The following is a 19,692-nucleotide window of genomic DNA, read 5'->3' on the forward strand; positions in this document are numbered from 1 at the left end:
AACACCATTGCTTATAAGGACGAAAAATGTGAAAGCCAACCTAAAAATCCATCAATAAGGAATGGCAAAATAAATGATGGTATTGCCAAACTGTAAATTACTTCTACAACAGTTTAAAAAATGGAGTGGAGAGACAGCTTTCTGTACTGACATACCATTAGACATACCATTAAAGTGGAAAAAAAAAAAACAAGTTTAGGAATAGCATATTAAGTACAAAAAAAACCTGTGTAATTTTTCTAGACTATATACAATGTAAAGCACGGGAAAAGGTCTAGAAGAACACACATTTAACTGTTGACACCTCGGAGATAGAAGAAGGATTAGGGTAGTCTGTAACATCTGATTTTTCACAGGAAAAGTAACTTGTATAGCCGTACAAATATAGTAAACATTTTAAACAGTACGCATTGCATATTGACACATACATTTCTTTTAAAACTTCAAAACCATGTACCAGGAGTTACGTATCAATATACACAGAGCAGTGATTTCTGGGGTGTGGAAGAAGGGAATAAAGATGGAGGACTAGTTACAACTAAGATTTAATTTCTTTAAAAAAACAAAAATGTAAAACACATATAGCAAAAATATGACATGTCTTTAATCCTGGTTATCACCTTTCTCTTTTCCTTCCTTTCTCCCCTGACCTTATCTTTTCTTGCTTTCATTTCTATTTATTTGGTTTTTTTTTTACATCTTTTGTTAAAAAGAATTATCCACTGGAAACTCCTGATATTAGTATGTTTGCCCTCAGTAAGTCCTTTCTATTCTAATTTGATGTGAATTTAGAAATCTAAAAAAGATTACCTCATTAAAATTATTTACTTAATAAAAATACAAAGCCTCTGAGTGAATACCCTATGTGATATTATTTGCTTAATCTGGGGTTCTTTTTTTTTTCCAGCACAGTACCCAATATCAGATAGATAAAGCTTCAAGATCGCCAAATTCTTCATGGATGAGGTTTCACTGTCACTTACAAGATACCTAATAGAAACATTCTCTCTAGTAAAATATATAGAGATTACACCACCTTGAAAATGGCTAAAACAAATATATACTGAACTTTCAAGTTTTAATACTGGAATTCCTACCCTAAATACACAGAATATTACCAATTTTTTTTCTACTGGATTCCAAAGAAAAAGAGGGTTAAAACTACCTAACACATAGAAGATGACTTTTCAGTGAACCAAACCAAGAAAATGAGAGTAAATTAAGATAGAACATATACTTCTTTAAAACTTATACATTAAAATTAAAATATGAATTCATGTTGTGTGTGTGTGTGTGTGTGTATACACACACATGGTTTAATGTGGTTTAATAATGTTTACAAAACAGCCATTGGGTATTCAATTATTTTTAAAATCCTTATTATTCAGGTTGGCCATGCAATGAAATGTGGAATATCAAGTTTTTTATAAATTGAATACAGATCATTACTTACCATTATTTATTAGTTTTTTCTACAAAAATAAGATATCATAGACCATCCCTAATCCTGTCCATCCCCACTCCCAGAAGCAGGGTAGCATGAGTTAAGTTTGATATGTGTCCTTTCAGACCTTTTTCTGCACAATTGTATGTGTGTATAACATATAAATAAATATACACAAATATATCAGTTTTGTAAATATGACCTACATCTGTTTGGTTTGCAACATAATGAAATATTAACAGCTAGTGGCTAAGAAGCAATGCTTCCCCTTCCATGATCATCCTTCCCTTTTTGGTTTTCCTTCAGTATCATACTATCATTCAACTGCTTAAATGTCATCTTGGAATATCTTTCTAGTTGTTTGAAGTGTATGACCTCCTTACAAAAGACAGAGCAAGGACTGTCTTCTTCTAAACACTACATTGTAAACTAGGTGCTCAATAAATTCATACAATTAATATTAATGATGCATTATATATTATTTAGGAGAAAAGTTTTAAAAAATGAACTGTCAGAGAAATTGTAAACCTAGATACCACCAGAGGTACAGATCTAATTTAAAAGTTAAGGTGTTTTAGTCTCTCAAGGGGTAAAGAAAAAAATATTATAGTTATAAAAATACTATAAAAATTTACTCTTTAATAACTGGAATTTTTATCTTTTGACCACCTTCATCCATTTTTGCCCACTGCCGCCCCCTCCCACCCCCCCGCCACTCCCCTTACTCCATCTTGGCAACCACCAATTTTTTGGTATCTAGGAGTTTGGGATATTTTTGTTTTACTCCATGTATAAGTGAGATTACACAGTATCTACCTCCAACTTTATTTCCCTTAGCATAATGACCTCAAGGTCCATCCATGTTGTCACAAATGGCAGGATTTTTCTTTTTTTTTTATGGCTGAATATCTGTGTGCATGCATGTGTGGGTGCATGCACAACACATTCACACACACCCACACATTTTCTTTATCTTTTCATCTAGCAACGGTGTGACCCAGGTTGTTTCCATGTCTTGGTTATCGTAAATAATGCTGCACTGAACACGAGGGTGCAGATATCTTTTCCATAGCGTTTGGTTTCCTTGAGGTAAGAATTCCAGAAGTGTGAGGTGATAGCTCACTGTGATGTTGACAGCATTTCCTTGATTAGTAACGTTGAGTACTTGAGTACCTTTCATGTACTTGTTGGCCATTTGTTTGTCTTCTTTGGAAAAATATCTATTCAGATTCTTCCCCATTTTTTGATTGGATAGGTTTTTTTTTGCTATTGAGTTGTAGGAGTTCCTTAGAATTTTTAAAAATATTATTATGTCTAAAAAGCTTTCAAAAGAGATATTGAGTTGTATCAGTTCTTTATATATTTTGGATACTAATCCTTTATCAAATATGTCATTTGCAAAGATCTTCTCTCATTCAGCTGGTTGCCTTTTAGTTTTGTTGACTGTTTCCTTCACTGTGCAGAAGCTATTTATTTTGATTAGTCCCAGTACTTAATTTTTGCTTTTATTTCCCTTGCCTTAGGAGACATACCTAGAAAAATGTTGGTAAGGTTGATGTCAAAGAAATTATTGCCTATACTCTCTTCTTGATTTTTATGATTTCAGGTCTCACATTTAGGTCTTTAACGCATTTTGAGTTTATTTTTCCATGCAGTGTAAAAAAGTACTCCAGTTTCATTCTTTTACATGTAGCTGTCCAGTTTTCCCCAGCACCATTTATTGGGAAGAGACTATCTTTTTCTCTTTGGACATTCTTTCCTACTTTGTCAAAGACTGACTGACTATATATAGTTGTGGGTTTATTGCCAGGTTTTCTATTCTATTCCATTGATCAATGCATCTAGTTTTCTGCCAGTTCCATACTGTTTTTATTACTACAGGTTTGTAACACAACTTGAAGTCCAGAATTGCGATACTTCCAGCTTTGCTTTTCTTTTTCAAGACTGCTTTGGCTATTTTTGCAGGGGTCTTTTGTGGGTCCATAAAAATTTTAGGTTTGTTCTAATTCTGTGAAAAATATTGTTGGTACTTTGATAGAGATTGTGTTAAATCTGTAGATTGCTTTGGGTAATATAGACATTTTAACAGTATTTGTTCTTCTAATCCATGAGCATGGAATGTCTTTCCATTTCTCTGTGCTATTTTCAATTTCCTTCATCAACATTTTATAGTTTTCAGAATACAGGTCTTTAACTTCTTTGGTTGTTTATTCCTAGGTACTTTATTATTTTTAGCACAACTGTTAATGGGATTGTTTTCTTAATTTCTCTTTCTGTTGCTTATTAGTATACAACAATGTAACAGATTCCCGTACACTGATTTTATGTCCTGAGACTTTAATGAATTCACTTATCAGCTTTAGTAGTTTTTTTGGTGTAATCTTCAGGGTTCTTTATAGTATCATGTCATCTGCAAACAGTGGAACTTTTACTTCTTCCTTATTGTTGTCTGACTGCTCTGGATACAACTTCCAATACTATGTTGAATAAAAGTAGTAAGAGTGGACATGCTTATCTTGTTCCTGACCTTAGGGTCAAAGTTTTCAGTTTTTCCCCATTGAGTGTGATGTCCGCTGTGGGTTTTTCATATAACACCTTTATTATGTTGAAGTACGTTTCCTCTAAACCTACTTTGTTGAGGATTTTTATTATGAATGGATGTTGTACTTTGTCAAATGCTATTTCTGCATCTATTAAAACGATCATATGTTTTTATCCTTTCTCTTATTGATAGACCACATTGATTGATTTCGGAATATTGAACCACCCTGGCAACCCAGGAATAAACCCTACTTAATTGTGGTGAATGATTTTTTTAATGTATTGTTGGACTCAGTATGCTAGTATTCTGTCGACGATTTTTGCATCTATGTTCATCAGAGATTTGGCCCAGAGTTCTCTTTTTTGGTGGTGTCCTTACCTGGTTTTGGTATCAGGGTAATGCTGGCCTCATCAATTGGATTTGGAACTTTTCCCTCCTTTTCTATTTTTTGGAGAAATATTTAAGAAGAATAAATGTTTGGTAGAATTCACCTGTGAAGCCATCTGGTCCTGCACTTTTGTTTGCTGGAAGTTTGTTTCTTTGTTTTACTGACTCAATTTCCTTGCTAGGAATAAGTCTGTTCAAATTTTCTATTTATTCCTGCTTGTTTTAGTGGTTAATTTATCCATGTCTTCTAGGTTGTCCATTTTGTTGGCATATAGTTTTTGAAAATATTCTTACAATTTTTTGTATTTCTGTGGTGTTGTTTATCCTCTCTCATTTGTGATTTTGAGTCCTCTTTTTTTCTTGATAAGTCTAAACTAGAGGTTTATCAATTTTGATTTTTTTCAAGTAATGAAATCCTGGTTTCATTGATCTGTTTTTTTCAGTTTCTATATCATTTATTTCTACTCTAATCTTTAATACTTCCTTCCTTCTCTGTTGATTTGGGGTTTTGTTTTTTTTTTTTCCAGCTCTTTCGGTATAAGTTAGGCTGTTCATCTGAGGTTTTTCTTGCTTTTTAAGGCAGGCTTATATTGCTACAAACTTCCTTTCACAACAGCTTTTGCGGCATCCCAAAGATTTTGTTTTCTATTTTTTTAAAACGTTTATTTTTGAGACAGACAAGTACAAGTAGGGAGGGGCAGAGAGATGGGGAGACACAGAATCTGAAGCAGGTTCCAGACTCTGAGCTGTCAGCACAGAGCCCAACACGGGGCTCGAACTCATGAACTACGAAATCATGACCTGAGCTGAAGCTGGACACTTAACCGACTGAGCCACCCAGGCGCCCCTGTTGTGTTTTCATTTTCATTTGTTTCCATGTAATTTTTAATTTCATCTTTGATTTCTTGGTTGACTCATTCATTGTCTAGTAGCCTGTTATTTAACCTCCATGTATAAGTGAACGTGTTCTCAGATTTTTTCTTGTGGTTGATTTCTAATTTCATAGCATCGTGGTCAAAAAAGATGCATATGACTTCCATCTTTCTGACTTCGTTGAAACTTGTCCTGTGGCCTAATATGTGATCTATTCTAGAGAATGTTCCATGTGTACATGAAAAGAATATGTATTCTGCCATTTGAGGATGGAATGTTCTGAATATAGCTGTTAAATCCACCCACCCCAGTGTGTCATTCAAAGCCATTATTTCCTTATTGATTTTCTGTTTGGATGATCTGTCCATTGATGTGAGTGGGCTGTTAAAGCCCTTTACTACTAATATATTAATACCAATTAATTCTTTCAAGTTTGTTATTAACCTTTTTAGGTGTTTGAGTCCTCTCATATGGATGCATAACTATTTATAATTGTTGTATCTTCTTGTTGGATTGTCCCCTTTATTATTACACAGTGTCCTTGTCTCTTGTTACATACACTCTTAAAAAAATTTTTTTTTAATGTTTATTTATTTTTGAGAGAGAGAGAGAGAGAGAGAACCTTAGCAGGGGAAGGGCAGAGAGAGGGACAGAAAGAATCCAAAGCAGGCTCCAGGCTCTGAGCTGTCAGCACAGAGCCCAACGCGGGGCTCAAACCTACAAACTGCGAGATCATGTCCTGAGCTGAAATCGGATGCTTAACGACTGAGCCGTCTAGGTGCTCTTCTTGTTATACTGTTTAAGTCTATTTTGTCCAATAGAAGTATTGCTACGCTGGATTTCTTTTGACATTCATATGCATGACACATCTTTCTTCACCCCCTCACTTTCAATCTGCAAGTGTCTTTCAGTCTGAAATGATTTTCTTGTAGGCAGCAGATAGACTGGTCTTGATTTTTAATCCCCTTGTCACCCTCTGTCTTTTGATTGGAGTGTTTAGTCAATTTATATTCAAAGTAATTATTGATAGATATACATTTATTTGTCATTTTGTTACTGGTTTTGTACTTGTTTCTATAATTTTTCTCTGGTCCTCTCCTCTCTTGCTGTCTTTCACAGTTTGCAGCAGTTAGACTGGGTCTGAGTCAAATTTCTGATTCTTGGTTGTCTGATAATTTTATTAGATGGAACATGATGAATGTTATATTAAGTGTCTGGATTTTGTTGTCTTCTTACAGAGTGTGGGGCTTTGTTATAGCATGTCATTAAGTTACCTGCAAATCAGCTTGAGCCTTCAGAACTTTTTTAGGGAGGTTCTAAAATAGCTTTTATACCAAAGATCATTTAGCCTTACTAGTATGATATGACCCTTCTATTTGCCTGGGTAATCAATGAGGACTGTATCTCAGATGGTCAGAACTTGAATGTATCTGATCGCTGTGTAAGCTCTACTCTAGGAATTAGCCTAATGTTCCCTGGTGTTTCTTTGCCCAGACTCATGTAAAGATTTACCCTACACCCTTTGCTTAATATTCAGCAAAGACACAACTCAAGGGAGGGAGGGAGGGAGGGAGGGAGGGAGGGAGGGAGGGAGGGAGGGAGGGAGGAAGGAAGGAAGGAAGGAAGGAAGGAAGGAAGGACGAACGAGCCTGTATGTAGACATCTGCTACTTTTTATCTGCACAGTTCCCTCCTCTGTGGAACTCTGCCTTGTAATTTCTAGCTACCTCGGCCTCAGTGAACTCTAGTTTCTGCCTTCTCAACCCAATGAGACTATTATCTCCCACCTTCCTCCCACTATTCCAAATGTGTCTTCAAGCAAAAAAATGAGAGATCATACAGCTCAACTCATTTGCTTCCCTTCTCTCAGGGATCATCCTATTGCAGTCCTTTGTCCAAAGTTTGAAAACACTGTTTCATAAATTTGGTCCAGAGTTTTAGTTGTTTACAGCAAAAGACTAAGTCCAGTCCCCATTAGTCCCTCATGACTGGAAGCTGAAGTTCCTTATGAAATGTTTTACAACTGGAATTTTTTACTCAAATTATACTAGCTATTATTCCAGGTCTGTCCACAGATAATCTACCAGTCTTTTAAACCCCTGAATATACTGCAGACTAGGGACACTTCAGGGGTGGCCGGGTGGCTCAGCTGGTTAAGCACCCGAGTTTGGCTCAGGTCATCATCTCACACAGTTCATGGGTTTGAGCCCCGCGTCAGGCTCTGTGCTGACAGCTTGGAGCCTGGAGCCTGCTTCAGATTGTGTCTCCCTCTCTCTCTGCCCCTCCCCTGCTTGCACTCTCTCTCTCAAAAAAATAAATAAAAATTTAAAAATAAAAAAAATATTTTTTGAATCCTAGATAAAAAAATGATCTTCAATTTTTTAAATAACAACTAATACTGAAACTAATACTCTGTACATACCCTCTTGCCCTATGTACCAATATTTTTATATTTCAGTATTTTTATGTTCAGATAGGCGTTCAACATTAGATACTGTGTTATGTATCTCTCCCCATTCTCTCCCCCAACTCCATACCACAACTGAGTGGAAAAATATTTTAAAGATAGTAGCTATTAAGTGTCTCATGAGTCTAAAATTTAATTCAAGGGAAAGATTGCTAGTACTAATAGTAAATGTCTTCTTTCCTTGCTTTTACAAAGGGTGTTAATTCATTTGACAGTGATGAGTTCTCAGGTTCAATTTTTAACTCAGATCGCTCTCCCTGCTCTCTACCATTTTATTATTACTTTTAACTTTGTCTAAAATATTGTTATTATACCTGTGTCTCTTACCATAAATTCTCCCAAATCTGTTCCTACAAAACAGGAGTATAAACAAATAATGCTAACAAGTTATTCTCTTAATACACCACATTCTTTAAAATGTGAAAAGCAACATAAGTAGAAATGTTTACGATGTTCTTAAAAAAGACTTAGGTTTGTAGTAGTCAAAATCCTGCAAGTCGAAGGGGATTTAAAAAGGTATTCTAATTTTATAAAAATCTTTCTTCATTTACAAAGTCAAAGAAAGGAATTTAAAATACCAGTCTAATGTAAAATGGTTTTAATTCATCAATCACATGTGAATCTTTTATATCTTTATTCAAAAAACTTAAATTGGCTCTTATAGTCATAAGAACTCATATTCAGAGACCAAATTTCTACCTAATGGTAAGAAGCTCTTGTACAAAAGCCTCTGCTCAAACACTTAGTGACCGATAATCTTATATGTCATACTCCATTGTTGTAAGTTCTTAAAGCAGAACAACCTGCTTTAAAATACTGTGACCATTTTTCTAGTATTTCATTGTTCAAAAGTAAAAAAAAATTCATTTTATTCCTCATGCCAACTATAGGAATCATTCTATTTTTAAATAAGTCAGCTTTTAGACAAAAGGCTTAAAAATTACTTTAAAACTAGTAAGGAAAAAGCTTTTACCCCTCACCTGATTACAAGTATCAGATAAAGAATGTATAGCTTCAGAGAACATACTTGCAGAACCCGTATAAATCCAGGCAAGAAATTTAAAGAAGCAATTTAATCCATTGCTAGAAGAGAAAGACAAAACAATTTAGCATAGGTTTTGATACAAATTTCCACCAAAAACTTATGTAATTGACTATAAATACCTCTATACTAGATTCTGTTCAAAGTAAATTAAAAAGAATCTCTAGTCTTCAAAGAACTTCTTGTATTTTAGGTAACAAGAGTGCAAATTTGAAAAACACAGGTTACGGTATCATTACTCAAATGAAGAAACATGATACGTGTAAAACAAATTACTTAAGTGTATTTTGAGAATGGATGAGAGTGTTTTATATTTTGACAAAATAAAGTTACAAAGGAAATTAAGTGTCTTCGGCGGGTTAAAGAGGATATGCACTTGATATTGTCTAGCAGACCAGTGTCAAAACCAAGACTTTGATGAAAGTCTGTTTTATCAAGCAGGCAGATGCCAGAGACGAAGACGAATCTAAACCAAGCAGTCTCAAGGTCATACCAGAAGATAACAGATGCTAAAAATAAACTTGGTTAGCTCTGAGGAAGCTGGCTGGTCAGATTCCAACAATAATGACTGGGACGGCTTATCTTGGGCACTATACTAGTCACTATGTTTCATTATAACGCTATTATTATATAAATATTAACATCTTCATTCTATAAATGACAAACTATAGGTCCCCTTCCAGCTACCCTTTCCCCTCTTCCACTTCAGATAATTTCTTAAAAGAGTTATATGTGCTATTGCTGTCTCAGTTTTCTATACTTTGTATTAAATCTTCAAGCCATTTAAAGATGGCTTATGTCTCGGATACCTCATTAGATTATTATCAACACCACAACTGTTTCTTATTATTAAATCCCTGAAAACATTTTAGTATTTTCCTTAATCTCACAGAAGCGTATGGCACTATTTTCTTAAAATGCTGTCTTCCCTTGGCTTCCATGGTATGCTGGTTTCTTCCTAGTTCCTGGTTTGCTTTCCTTTCTCTTCCTCAGTCTCCTCTGCAGGCTCTTTTCCTCCACCCATTTCACAGATGTTAGCATTCTTCAAGGTTTCCTCCTAAGAGGTTTTTCTTCCATATCTCCAAGTGATCTTAACTACTCTTATGGCATTAATTATTATTTCTATATTAATAACTCTCTAAATCCCTAATCCAGCTCTCCTCTGTGACCTTCAGGCCAATATATATTAACAATAATTATTAAATACCTATTAGGTACCAGGTATTATGCTAAGCAGTTTATATACATTACATACATTCTTCCGAGGAAGAAAGACTTCGTTGCTAACCCTGCTTTACTAATGAAAAGAATTACTGCTACTGCACTTAGTGCATCACCATCTCTTCTCTATATTATTGTAAATGACTTCCTCCAGTCCAGCTCCTCTCCAACCCTTAAAGATGAGAATTATGTATTGTATCTTGAATTTCAAGACCCTACCACAATTCCCGAGATGCCATATATATATATATATATATATATATACACACACACACACACATGTATATGTATATATACATGTTATTTTATTAGAAATAAAATAACAAATGAAGTACGGAATTAAACTTTTTAAACATCCTAAGATAGATTAATCAGCAAAAGAAAAAAAATAACAATAGGAATCAATTAGACAGAAAGAAAAAGAAGAGGCACAAATATCAATTATGTTCTTCTGAGGTAAGTGAAAAAACAAGAGTGCAGATACTCTTCTGTAGTTACAACCCATGCTGGTTTAGTTATTCAAAAAATGATCTTGGCAAATTCACCATTTTTTCTTCCAGAGACACAGAGAGTGAGCGAGCGAGCACGAGAAGGGGAGAGGGGCAGGAGAAAGAGAATCTCAAGCAGGCTCCAAGCTCAGTACAGAGCTGACTCAACCCTGAGATCATGACCTGAGCTGAAATCAAAAGTCCCATGTTCAACTAACTGAGCCACCCCAGGTGCATATAATTCACCTTTATAAAAAAAAAAAAAAAATTCTATCAACCCCAATGAAAATAAGAGAATTTTCAATGTTTTTATTTATTTTTGAGAGACAGAGAAAACACATGCAGAAGCAGGAGAGGGGCAGAGAGAGAGGGAGACAAAGGATCCGAAGTGGGCTCTGCTCTGACATTAGACAGCCCGATGCAGAGCTCAAACTCATAAACTGTGAGATCATGACCTGAGCTAAAGTTGGAGGATTAACCGACTGAGCCACCCAGGAGCCCCCAAAATAAGAGGATTTTCAGAGAGCAACTGTTCTTAGATCTTAACGACACCAAAAATAGACACAGTACATAGACACAGGTATCTATGTGGACTCTTCCTTCATCACTTTACTGACAATAATTAACAAAGACTTATTCGACTTCCTTCTACAACAATATAAACTTTTGGGATGCTTGGGTGGCTCAGTCGGTTAAACATCGGACTCTTGGTTTTGGCTCAGGTCATGATCTCACGGTTTGTGAATTCGAGCCCCACATCGGGCTCTGAGCTGATAGCATGGAGCCTGCTTGGGATTCTGTCTCCCTCTCTCTTGGCCCCTCTCCAGCTCTCTCTCTGTCTCTCTCAAAATAAATAAACTTAAAAAACAAAAGTATTAAAATGATATAAACTTGTAACTATCTAGATATTAAGTAATAAATGTTTACATTCATGGATATACACATTAAAAATAACGTGTTTCTATTTCAAATGGCTTATTTTTCAGTACTTACATGCAAATGGCAACCATCACCACTTTTCCTGGCCCTTTAAAAAAAACTGATGTCGTTCTGGACCGTGGCTATAAAAAAGAACCAAACAAATAAATCTCTAAAATTTCCCAGGGAAGCAGTTTAATGCTTTTAAGTGACTCTGACACACCAGAAAAACATCTCTTCTTTCAAAACCTCTAAACAACTAGATTTATTTATTTATTTATTTACTTATTTACTTATTTATTTATTTATCTCCAGAATTTCCTCTTCAAAAAGTGAGAAGATGGAAATTGAGAATGCCTATGGTCTTTTTCCAAAACAATAAATGTTTATTTTGCTTCCTTGTAAGTAATTTCCTATCGCCAGAAAAGATCTGAGTTGGTTACACAGAAACTAGGGATAAAGTGATAAAAATGTACTGAACTACAACTGATACACTCTAAAATTTTCCCATTTCTTGAGCAACTCCTTAACTTTTAAACAAGGAACAGCCAAAGCCAAGTTTCCTTCTCTAATTTAACTCCTTACTGCTCTCTAAACACCAAAGACCTCGAGTGATAATAAGTTTAATTCCTAAACACACCAAAACAAAAGAAATAAACCAAGTAAAGAAAAATATCTTTCTTGAGTTAAATGTAGTTTTACTCTTCCTTCAATGTATACTTTCTGCATTTTTTCTCCTGCTCTTTCCTCTCCCTGGAATGTTATCATCATCTTCCAACACAATCTGTCCAGGTTTTACTCATCCTCTTCCATGTTACGCCAGGTGGCACTTTTCTACATAAAGCCTTCCTTGGTCAGTCACAGAGAATAAATATTCATTCTGCTGCACATTTATTATTAAAATTCAGTTCAATTTAATTTCTATTAAAGTACTGCATATATTCCACCTTATGGCATTTATTCAAGAAATTTTCATCGTGCAACTACTACATGCCTCGCACAATTCTGGGATCTGACAGTAAACAAAACAAGAGTCCCTGCTTTCACTGATCTCCCAGTCCAGTCCAGAAAGATAGAGAATAAATCCATAAACAAATATATACCAGAAAATAATGAATAAAATAAGGAAGATAAAACAGAATGGAGAGGAACACGTATGGGAGGGGGAGGGTATATGTGGGAAGATTTATTTTAACTAGAGTAGGAAAGAGGTTCAAGGGTGATAAGGAAGCAACCATGAAAAAATCTGGAAGAACAGTTTCAGACAGAGTATACAGCATATTTAAAGGCTGGAAGAGAAGCACAAAATAAGGCTGGTGTGGCTTAGAACATAGAGAGCAAGGAAAATGGTAGGGGTTGAGGACAGAGAAGGAAGCAGGGGCCATATCCCATCGGATTTTGGAGAATACGGTAAGGAGTATAAATTTTATTCTAATGGCAAAAAGAAGGCACCGTATGATTTTATACAGATACTTGACATAGTCTAATTTATGTTTTACAAAGACAGAGTTTATAATGTAGAGACTAAATTATGGAGACAAAAGCATAGTGGAGAGAACAATTAGGAGGATACTCCAGGTAAAAGATAGTGATAGTTTAGACTAAGGTTTCAATAAGAGACATGGGGAGAAGCAGTTATACTAGGTATCTATTTTGAAGAAAATGCCAGTCAGATCTACTGATGGGATTTAAGTATAAAAGGGTCTATAATAAATGTCTAACATTTGGAGATTGAGTAAAAAAGCAGTTTTGTTGCAGAAGAGATAAAGAGGAGGTATTCATGAAATTAGAAGGAAAACCAGGTGAAAGGCTGTCTTGGGCTCCTAGAAAACAAGGTGTTCCAAGGAAACAGAATGCTGCTGGTGGTGGTAGGCACTTGAATACTTCTTCCTCTGATTTCCATGAGGACAGATACTCGCACCCCCGCTGATACTGTGGCCTCTTGCATTTAGCCAGCCCGTCCCCCCTCCCCAGTGGCCCTCTGGAGGTTGACTAAGTTTAGTGAGGTAAGTTTGGGAGAGAATGCTGGGCATGCTTATTAACTCCCTCCTTTATTTTGGGATGTGGTACACATTGTCTTCTGTTCTTTCATGGCTACGTATCTGGGCAAGATGGGTAGAACTGTCTACAATTTACTGGGTAAGTCTAAATAAGAAGAGTCTCTAAGATCTCATACGCTGGCTCAGAACTCTGAGAAATAGCTGAGGAAAACAAATGAGTAAAATTTTAGGTTGTTACTGGGATCAGGCCACGTGAGAGTCAGTTCTTGGTAAGTCACCACAGCTTATGGAAGTTTTGTCCCCTAGCAGCAGACTACAATGGTTTTGCAATTAGAAACAGCCCTCACTGAATGTGCTGGTTTTGAATAAGTAGAAACAGTCCTCACTGAAGGTGCAGGTCCTGTAAGACAGGGTGCTGCAGCTTAAATGTGAATTCTATAGAGGCACCTTGGCTTGGTATTGCCATGTCAGGCATGAGGGGAGAAAAATGTCTTTTTTAATTTGTTCATACTCTTACAGTGTTTTGCAGTCAGGTCTGTAGACCAGATTTTACACAGCACCTCCTAAGTTTCCTATGGACCACAGAACACAAGAGGGAGCTTCTGGATTTAAAGTGTTAGGGTCAGGTCTTGACAATGTGCAATTAGATGCCCCAAATTTTGTTTTGAACTGCCTGCAGGACTAAGATAAGGAACTAGGCAGGGAGAAACTTTATTCACATGACTTCAACTTGAACTTAGATATGCAAACTATAAATTCTGACCATGGCTCTAGATTTCCGAGTTCTATCACTTACTGATAAATAGAAACCACAGTATGTCTGTCTTATTACAATGAGAATGTGCCGCACGCATCTTTTGGCTGAAGAGAGAGAGAAAAAAAAAACCTTCACGAAATTATTTTAGGAATAGTAAAACTGTATAGAAATAAATGCAAAGATGCTGCTTAAGATGGTGGAAGATGAGAAATATTTCTTTAGAAGAAAGGTTTAAGGACTTTGGGGATAAATAAGATAAAGAAAATGATATGTTTAAAATCAGAATAGAATATTAAAGAACAACAGATTCACTGAGCTCAAACTGTTCTGATAAAAAAGACTGTAGAAAAGATGATTATGTGTTAGTTGTCACTAGATCAGAAATAGTGACGAAGTCCAAGGAAAAGCAAGAGATCCACAAGGAGCCAAGATTCACAAGCCACTTGGGAAGTATCCTGTTAAAGTTACCAATAAATTCCATAATGAAAGCAATGGGAGAACCATCTCTAGAAATCAGAATGGCCACCATGCTGGGAACTACTGAAACTGGAAGATGGGTACATCAAATATCTATTTTTTTCTACTTTTGCATATATTTGAAATTTTTCATTACAAACAATTTTTTTTTAAATATTGGAACAGAACCAAAATTTGGCAATATTTCAAAAAAAGACTACCACAAAATCAGCAAAAAATACTCAAAGCACTACTGATGTATTTCAGGGTTATAACTGCAAGAGGAGATAAAGGTACTTGTGATGCTCTAAAGGACTCTAAGAAGAAATTCACAGAATTAGAATTCTAAGGAAAGGCACAAGAAAGTAGAAACATATTAAAGTAGAAACATATTAAAGGAACAATGAGAGGGGCAACCTGGGTAGCTCAGATGGTTAAGCGTCTGACTCTTGGTTTTGGCTCAGTCATCATCTCACAGATTTGTGAGTTCAAGCCCTACGTCGAGCTCCATGCTGACAGCACAGAACCCGCCAGGGATTCTCTCTTTCCCTTCTCTCCACCTCTCCCCAGCTTATGCTCTCTCTCTCTCTCGAAATAAATAAAACTTTTTTTTTAATGTTTATTTTTGAGAGAGACAGAGACAGAGCACGAGCAGGCGAGGGGCAGAGACAGACATAGACACAGAATCTGACGCAGGCTCCAGGCTCTGAGCAGTCAGCACAGAGCCCAATATGGGACTCAAACTCACGAGCCTTGCGATCATGACCTTAACCAACTGAACTACCAAGGCGTCCCTAAATAAGACTTTTAGATAGATAGATAGATAGATAGATAGATAGATAGATAAAAACTTTAAAAAAAAAATAAAGGGATAATGACAAATTAGATATCAGACAGTTAGATAGTGTTCTGAGGAGAGAATGCTTTTAGCAGACTCAGAAGATGGTAAGTTCATATATATCAACCACTACTGGAATTTCCTAAGACAAAGAAAAATACCATAGAAAAACAAGTGTCTCGATCTGGGGAGAAAAAAAAAAAAAAACAAGTAAAAGTAAAGAAGGTATTTAATTCCAGCAAATAGGACTAGCCCCATATATTTCGGAGAAGGAAAGCAGCCATCTTCAGTAGGAGAGTGAATGTTCCTTACAGGAATATGGAACAGTAAAGGGAAATTAAACACTAAGGTGTTATCCTATTACTACAAAAAAGGGTGTAACAGAAAGATATTCTATTCAAATCCTGGAACATTTCAGGGTTGACGACTATTAATCCTCAAAGGCCTCTAGTGACACAGATTTCAGAAGTCAATAGCTACTATTCAAAAATCTGGTGACAATGACCCTCCATGTGAAACAGATACAACAGTAGGAACAGACCTTCCCAGGGAGCAGGTCTCACCAGCCTCACAGGAATGGGCAGTGGCTACCACAGCACGGAAGTGAAAAGGCTGGCTCATAAGGCATACAAAGACTCACTCTATCACTGGGATGCCAGAAGCAAAAAACTCAAAGGGAAAATGGAAATTAAAGAGTTTTGAATATAATGAATGGAAAAGAAAAGAGTATCAAGTAAAATATGACTAGAGTCCTCATCACTGCCAACTTAAATTCTGCCAAAAGGGAGCAATGTCTCAAATGTAACTCAGAAGAAAGGAGACAATTTACATGGCGGGTCTTTTCTCCAGACAGGACACTGACTTCTTCACGGGAGATACCTCCCATTTAGGTTTAAATGCAAAGCTGACTCTGGACATGACTACCTGGTATTTTGGAGGTTGTGGGTACTTTGCTAAGAGCCATTTCAGTGGAGTGGTGGGAATCAAAGCCCAAATGAAGAGAATTCAGAAGAGAGTAACAGGTAGGATAATAAAGGTAAACTTTCCATACTGGTCCCAATAGTAATCCTTCTAGTAGGAAGTATTCTGGCACACAAGTAGGTAAGTCAGTAAATCTGGTGATGGAAAGTGAGGTACTTTTATCCGATTACATCTATTTTTTTTTTTAATTTTTTAAAATGTTTTTATTTATTTTTGAGACAGAGAGAGACAGAGCATGAACGGGGGAGGGGCAGAGAGAGAGGGAGATACAGAATCGGAAGCAGGCTCCAGGCTCTGAGCTGTCAGCACAGAGCCCGACGCGGGGCTCAAACTCACAGACCGTGAGATCATGACCTGAGCTGAAGTTGGACGCTCAACCGACTGAGTCATCCAGGTGCCCCACATCTATTTTTTTCAATGAAATATGAAGCAAGGTCATCAGCTGAAGAGTAAGGCTATAGGAAGTGTGGGAAGAGAGGAAAAGTATGGAATAGCTATCTCACAGAGTAAAGAGAATGAATGTCCTCTGCAAGTTTAGTAAGACTGTCAACATTGTATCCACTGATTTTATTTTCATTAATTAAAAAAAATTTTTTAACATTTATTTTTGAGACAGAGAGAGAGCATGAACAGGGGAGGGTCAGAGAAAGAGGGAGACACAGAATCTGAAACAGGCTCCAGGCTCTGAGCTGTCAGCACAGAGCCCGACACGGGGCTCGAACCCATGGACCGCAAGATCATGACCTGAGCCGAAGTCGGACACTTAACCGACTGAGCCACCCAGGCGCCCCCACTGATTTTATATTTACATATAATAAGAAAGAACAATCAGTGGCTATGAAATGTTCTCCTCCAAGGGCTGAACATTTTGGGTACAAGCAGAGAAGTGGCAGTTTGAATATTTAATCAGGGTTAGGAGTAGGAGAGAGGATAAAGAAAATTAAAGGTGTACGTGAGAGTTTAAACTTTGCTAAAAACCTAAGAAAACAGTCTTCTCTGTCACCTACGATCTATACACTTATGGTTTATAACACTATTATGAATTCAAAAAGAACATATGTCCCAAGTTTTTAAATTTTTTTTAATGTTTATTTTTGATAGAGAGCACGTGAGAGAGGGGGAGGGGCAGAGAGACAGAGGGAGACACAGAACTGAGGCAGGCTCCAGGCTTTGAGCTGTCAGCACAGAACTCGCAGCAGGACTTGAACTCATAAACCCGAGATAATGACTGGAACCAATGTCAGACACTTAACTGACTGAGCCACCTAGGTGCCCCCCTCCCAGTTTTTTTAATTTTAAGAAAACCACACAGAAGCAAACAGACTATTTCAGTAAGTTACAATGTGCTCAGGAAAATCTTGAATTATGATCAGATATGCTAGATTTTCACAAAAGACTGACACTAACACTTCACCATGCAAAATATATACACATAATAGCAGAAAGATAACCTTACCTTAGTGTTTCCCAGGAAGTCTCTATATTCTCTTAATATTTTTTGGTTTCTAAATAGCCCTTTAAAAGAAAAGAATCACAAAATACATTTAGCTCATACATATTCTTATCAGTCATATTTTAGGTTAACACAATTATTCTCTTTAAGACTATGTTAAATATATTCCACAGGCTAGCGGCCAAATACAAAATGGGCAGAGGACTCTTCTTTCTCCAAAGAAGATATACAAATGGCCAACAAGCACACTAAATGGCCAACGTATCACACTAATTATCAGAAAAATGCAAATTAAGACCACAATGTGATATCACCTCACAGCCATCAGAATGGCCATTATCCAAAAGCAAAATGAAACAAAGCCCAGAAAACAAGTGTTGGCGAGGATATGGAGAAACTGAAAACCTTGTGCATGCTGGTGGGACTGTAATATGGTGTAACCACCATGGAAAACAATATGGAGGGTTCCTCAAAAATATTAAAAACTACCATATGATCTAGCAATCCCACCTCTGGGTATACACCCAAAAAATAAATAAAAAAGCAGGTCTCAAAGAGATATTTACATACCCATATTCAGAACATCACTATTCAGAATAGCCAAGAAGTGAAAGCAACCAAAATGTCAATGGACAGATGAATGGATAAACAAAAGGTGGCATATACATACAATGAAATATTATTCACACTTAAAAAGGAAGGACATCCTGTCACATGGACGGACACTGAGGACAGTATGCTAAGTGAAATAACTCCATCAAAAATACAAATATTGTATGATTCTATTTACCTGAGATATCTACAGTAGTCAAATTCATAGAACCACAAAGTAGAATAGCGGTTACCAAGGGCTACAGGTACGAAGAAAGGGCCATTGCTTAACAGGTATAGTTCCAGTTTTACATGATGAAAAAGTTCGGGAACTAATTTCTAGAGATTTGTTTCAGAACAATGCAAAGATACTTAACACTCTGTTAACATGATAAATTTTGTTGTGTTTTTTTGTGGGAAGAAATCTGGCTTTACAATGAGAGAAAGGCACTTTGATATTAAGATTCTGTTCTCAATATTACCTAAAAATATGAGTTACTTAAGCTTGATAGAAGAACCAATTCCTCATTTCTTAGCCCAACGTTTAAAAATACAATAAGAACAAACTTCTATTACTATCTTTTCTCAATTGTGAACTTTATATATTTCCTTTAATGTATGTACAAGCTACTTGTGGTATCATTATTTTAATAGCAAAAGACTAGAAATGACCTATGGGGAAATAACTGAATAAACTATGGTATACCCCCCAAAATGGGAGTATTATAAAAGGAATGAAAAAAATGTCTCTATTTACTACTATAGAATGGTCCTTAGGACATAGTGTCAAACAAAAAAGCCAAGAACAGAAAGTATACCTTATTTAGCAAAAGGGGTCTGAGGGGGTAATACCAGTGTATATGCTATTTCTATTTCTCTTTTAATAGTATTGTACTTATTTGTGTTTTGGAACTTTTTTTTATTTAAGTTCATCTATTTATTTTGAGGGAGAGAGTGTATATGAAGGGCACAGAGAGAGAGAGAGAGAGAGAGAGATAGAGAGAATTCCAAGCAGGCTCCACGGGGCTCAATCTCATAAACCATGAGATCACGCATGGCCTGAACCAAAATCAAGAGTTGGAAACTTGGGGTGCCTGGATGGCTCAGTTGGTTGAGCATCCGACTTCAGCTCAGGTCACGATCTCATAGTTCGTGAGTTCGAGCCCTGTGTCGGGCTCTGTGCTGACAGCTCAGGGCCTGGAGCCTGCTTCAGATTCTGTGTCTCCCTCTCTTTC

At 36.4% G+C, this 19,692-nt stretch overlaps 1 protein-coding gene across 1 annotated transcript in view; it reads right to left on the reverse strand.

Annotated features, from left to right (window-relative positions):
* SLC30A9 (solute carrier family 30 member 9) overlaps positions 1-19,692 on the reverse strand; it is an 83,407-nt gene that overhangs the window by 22,179 nt on the left and 41,536 nt on the right. The window contains exons 7-9 of the mRNA XM_027056138.2: positions 17,870-17,928; positions 11,457-11,524; positions 8,693-8,795 (exon numbers count right to left, since the gene is read on the reverse strand). Of these exons, the coding sequence (XP_026911939.1) occupies positions 8,693-8,795; positions 11,457-11,524; positions 17,870-17,928 (230 nt within the window). The remainder of the gene's footprint in view (positions 1-8,692; positions 8,796-11,456; positions 11,525-17,869; positions 17,929-19,692) is intronic.

The sequence above is a fragment of the Acinonyx jubatus genome, chromosome B1 (assembly GCF_027475565.1).
Source record: "Acinonyx jubatus isolate Ajub_Pintada_27869175 chromosome B1, VMU_Ajub_asm_v1.0, whole genome shotgun sequence".
Lineage (NCBI taxonomy): Eukaryota > Metazoa > Chordata > Mammalia > Carnivora > Felidae > Acinonyx > Acinonyx jubatus.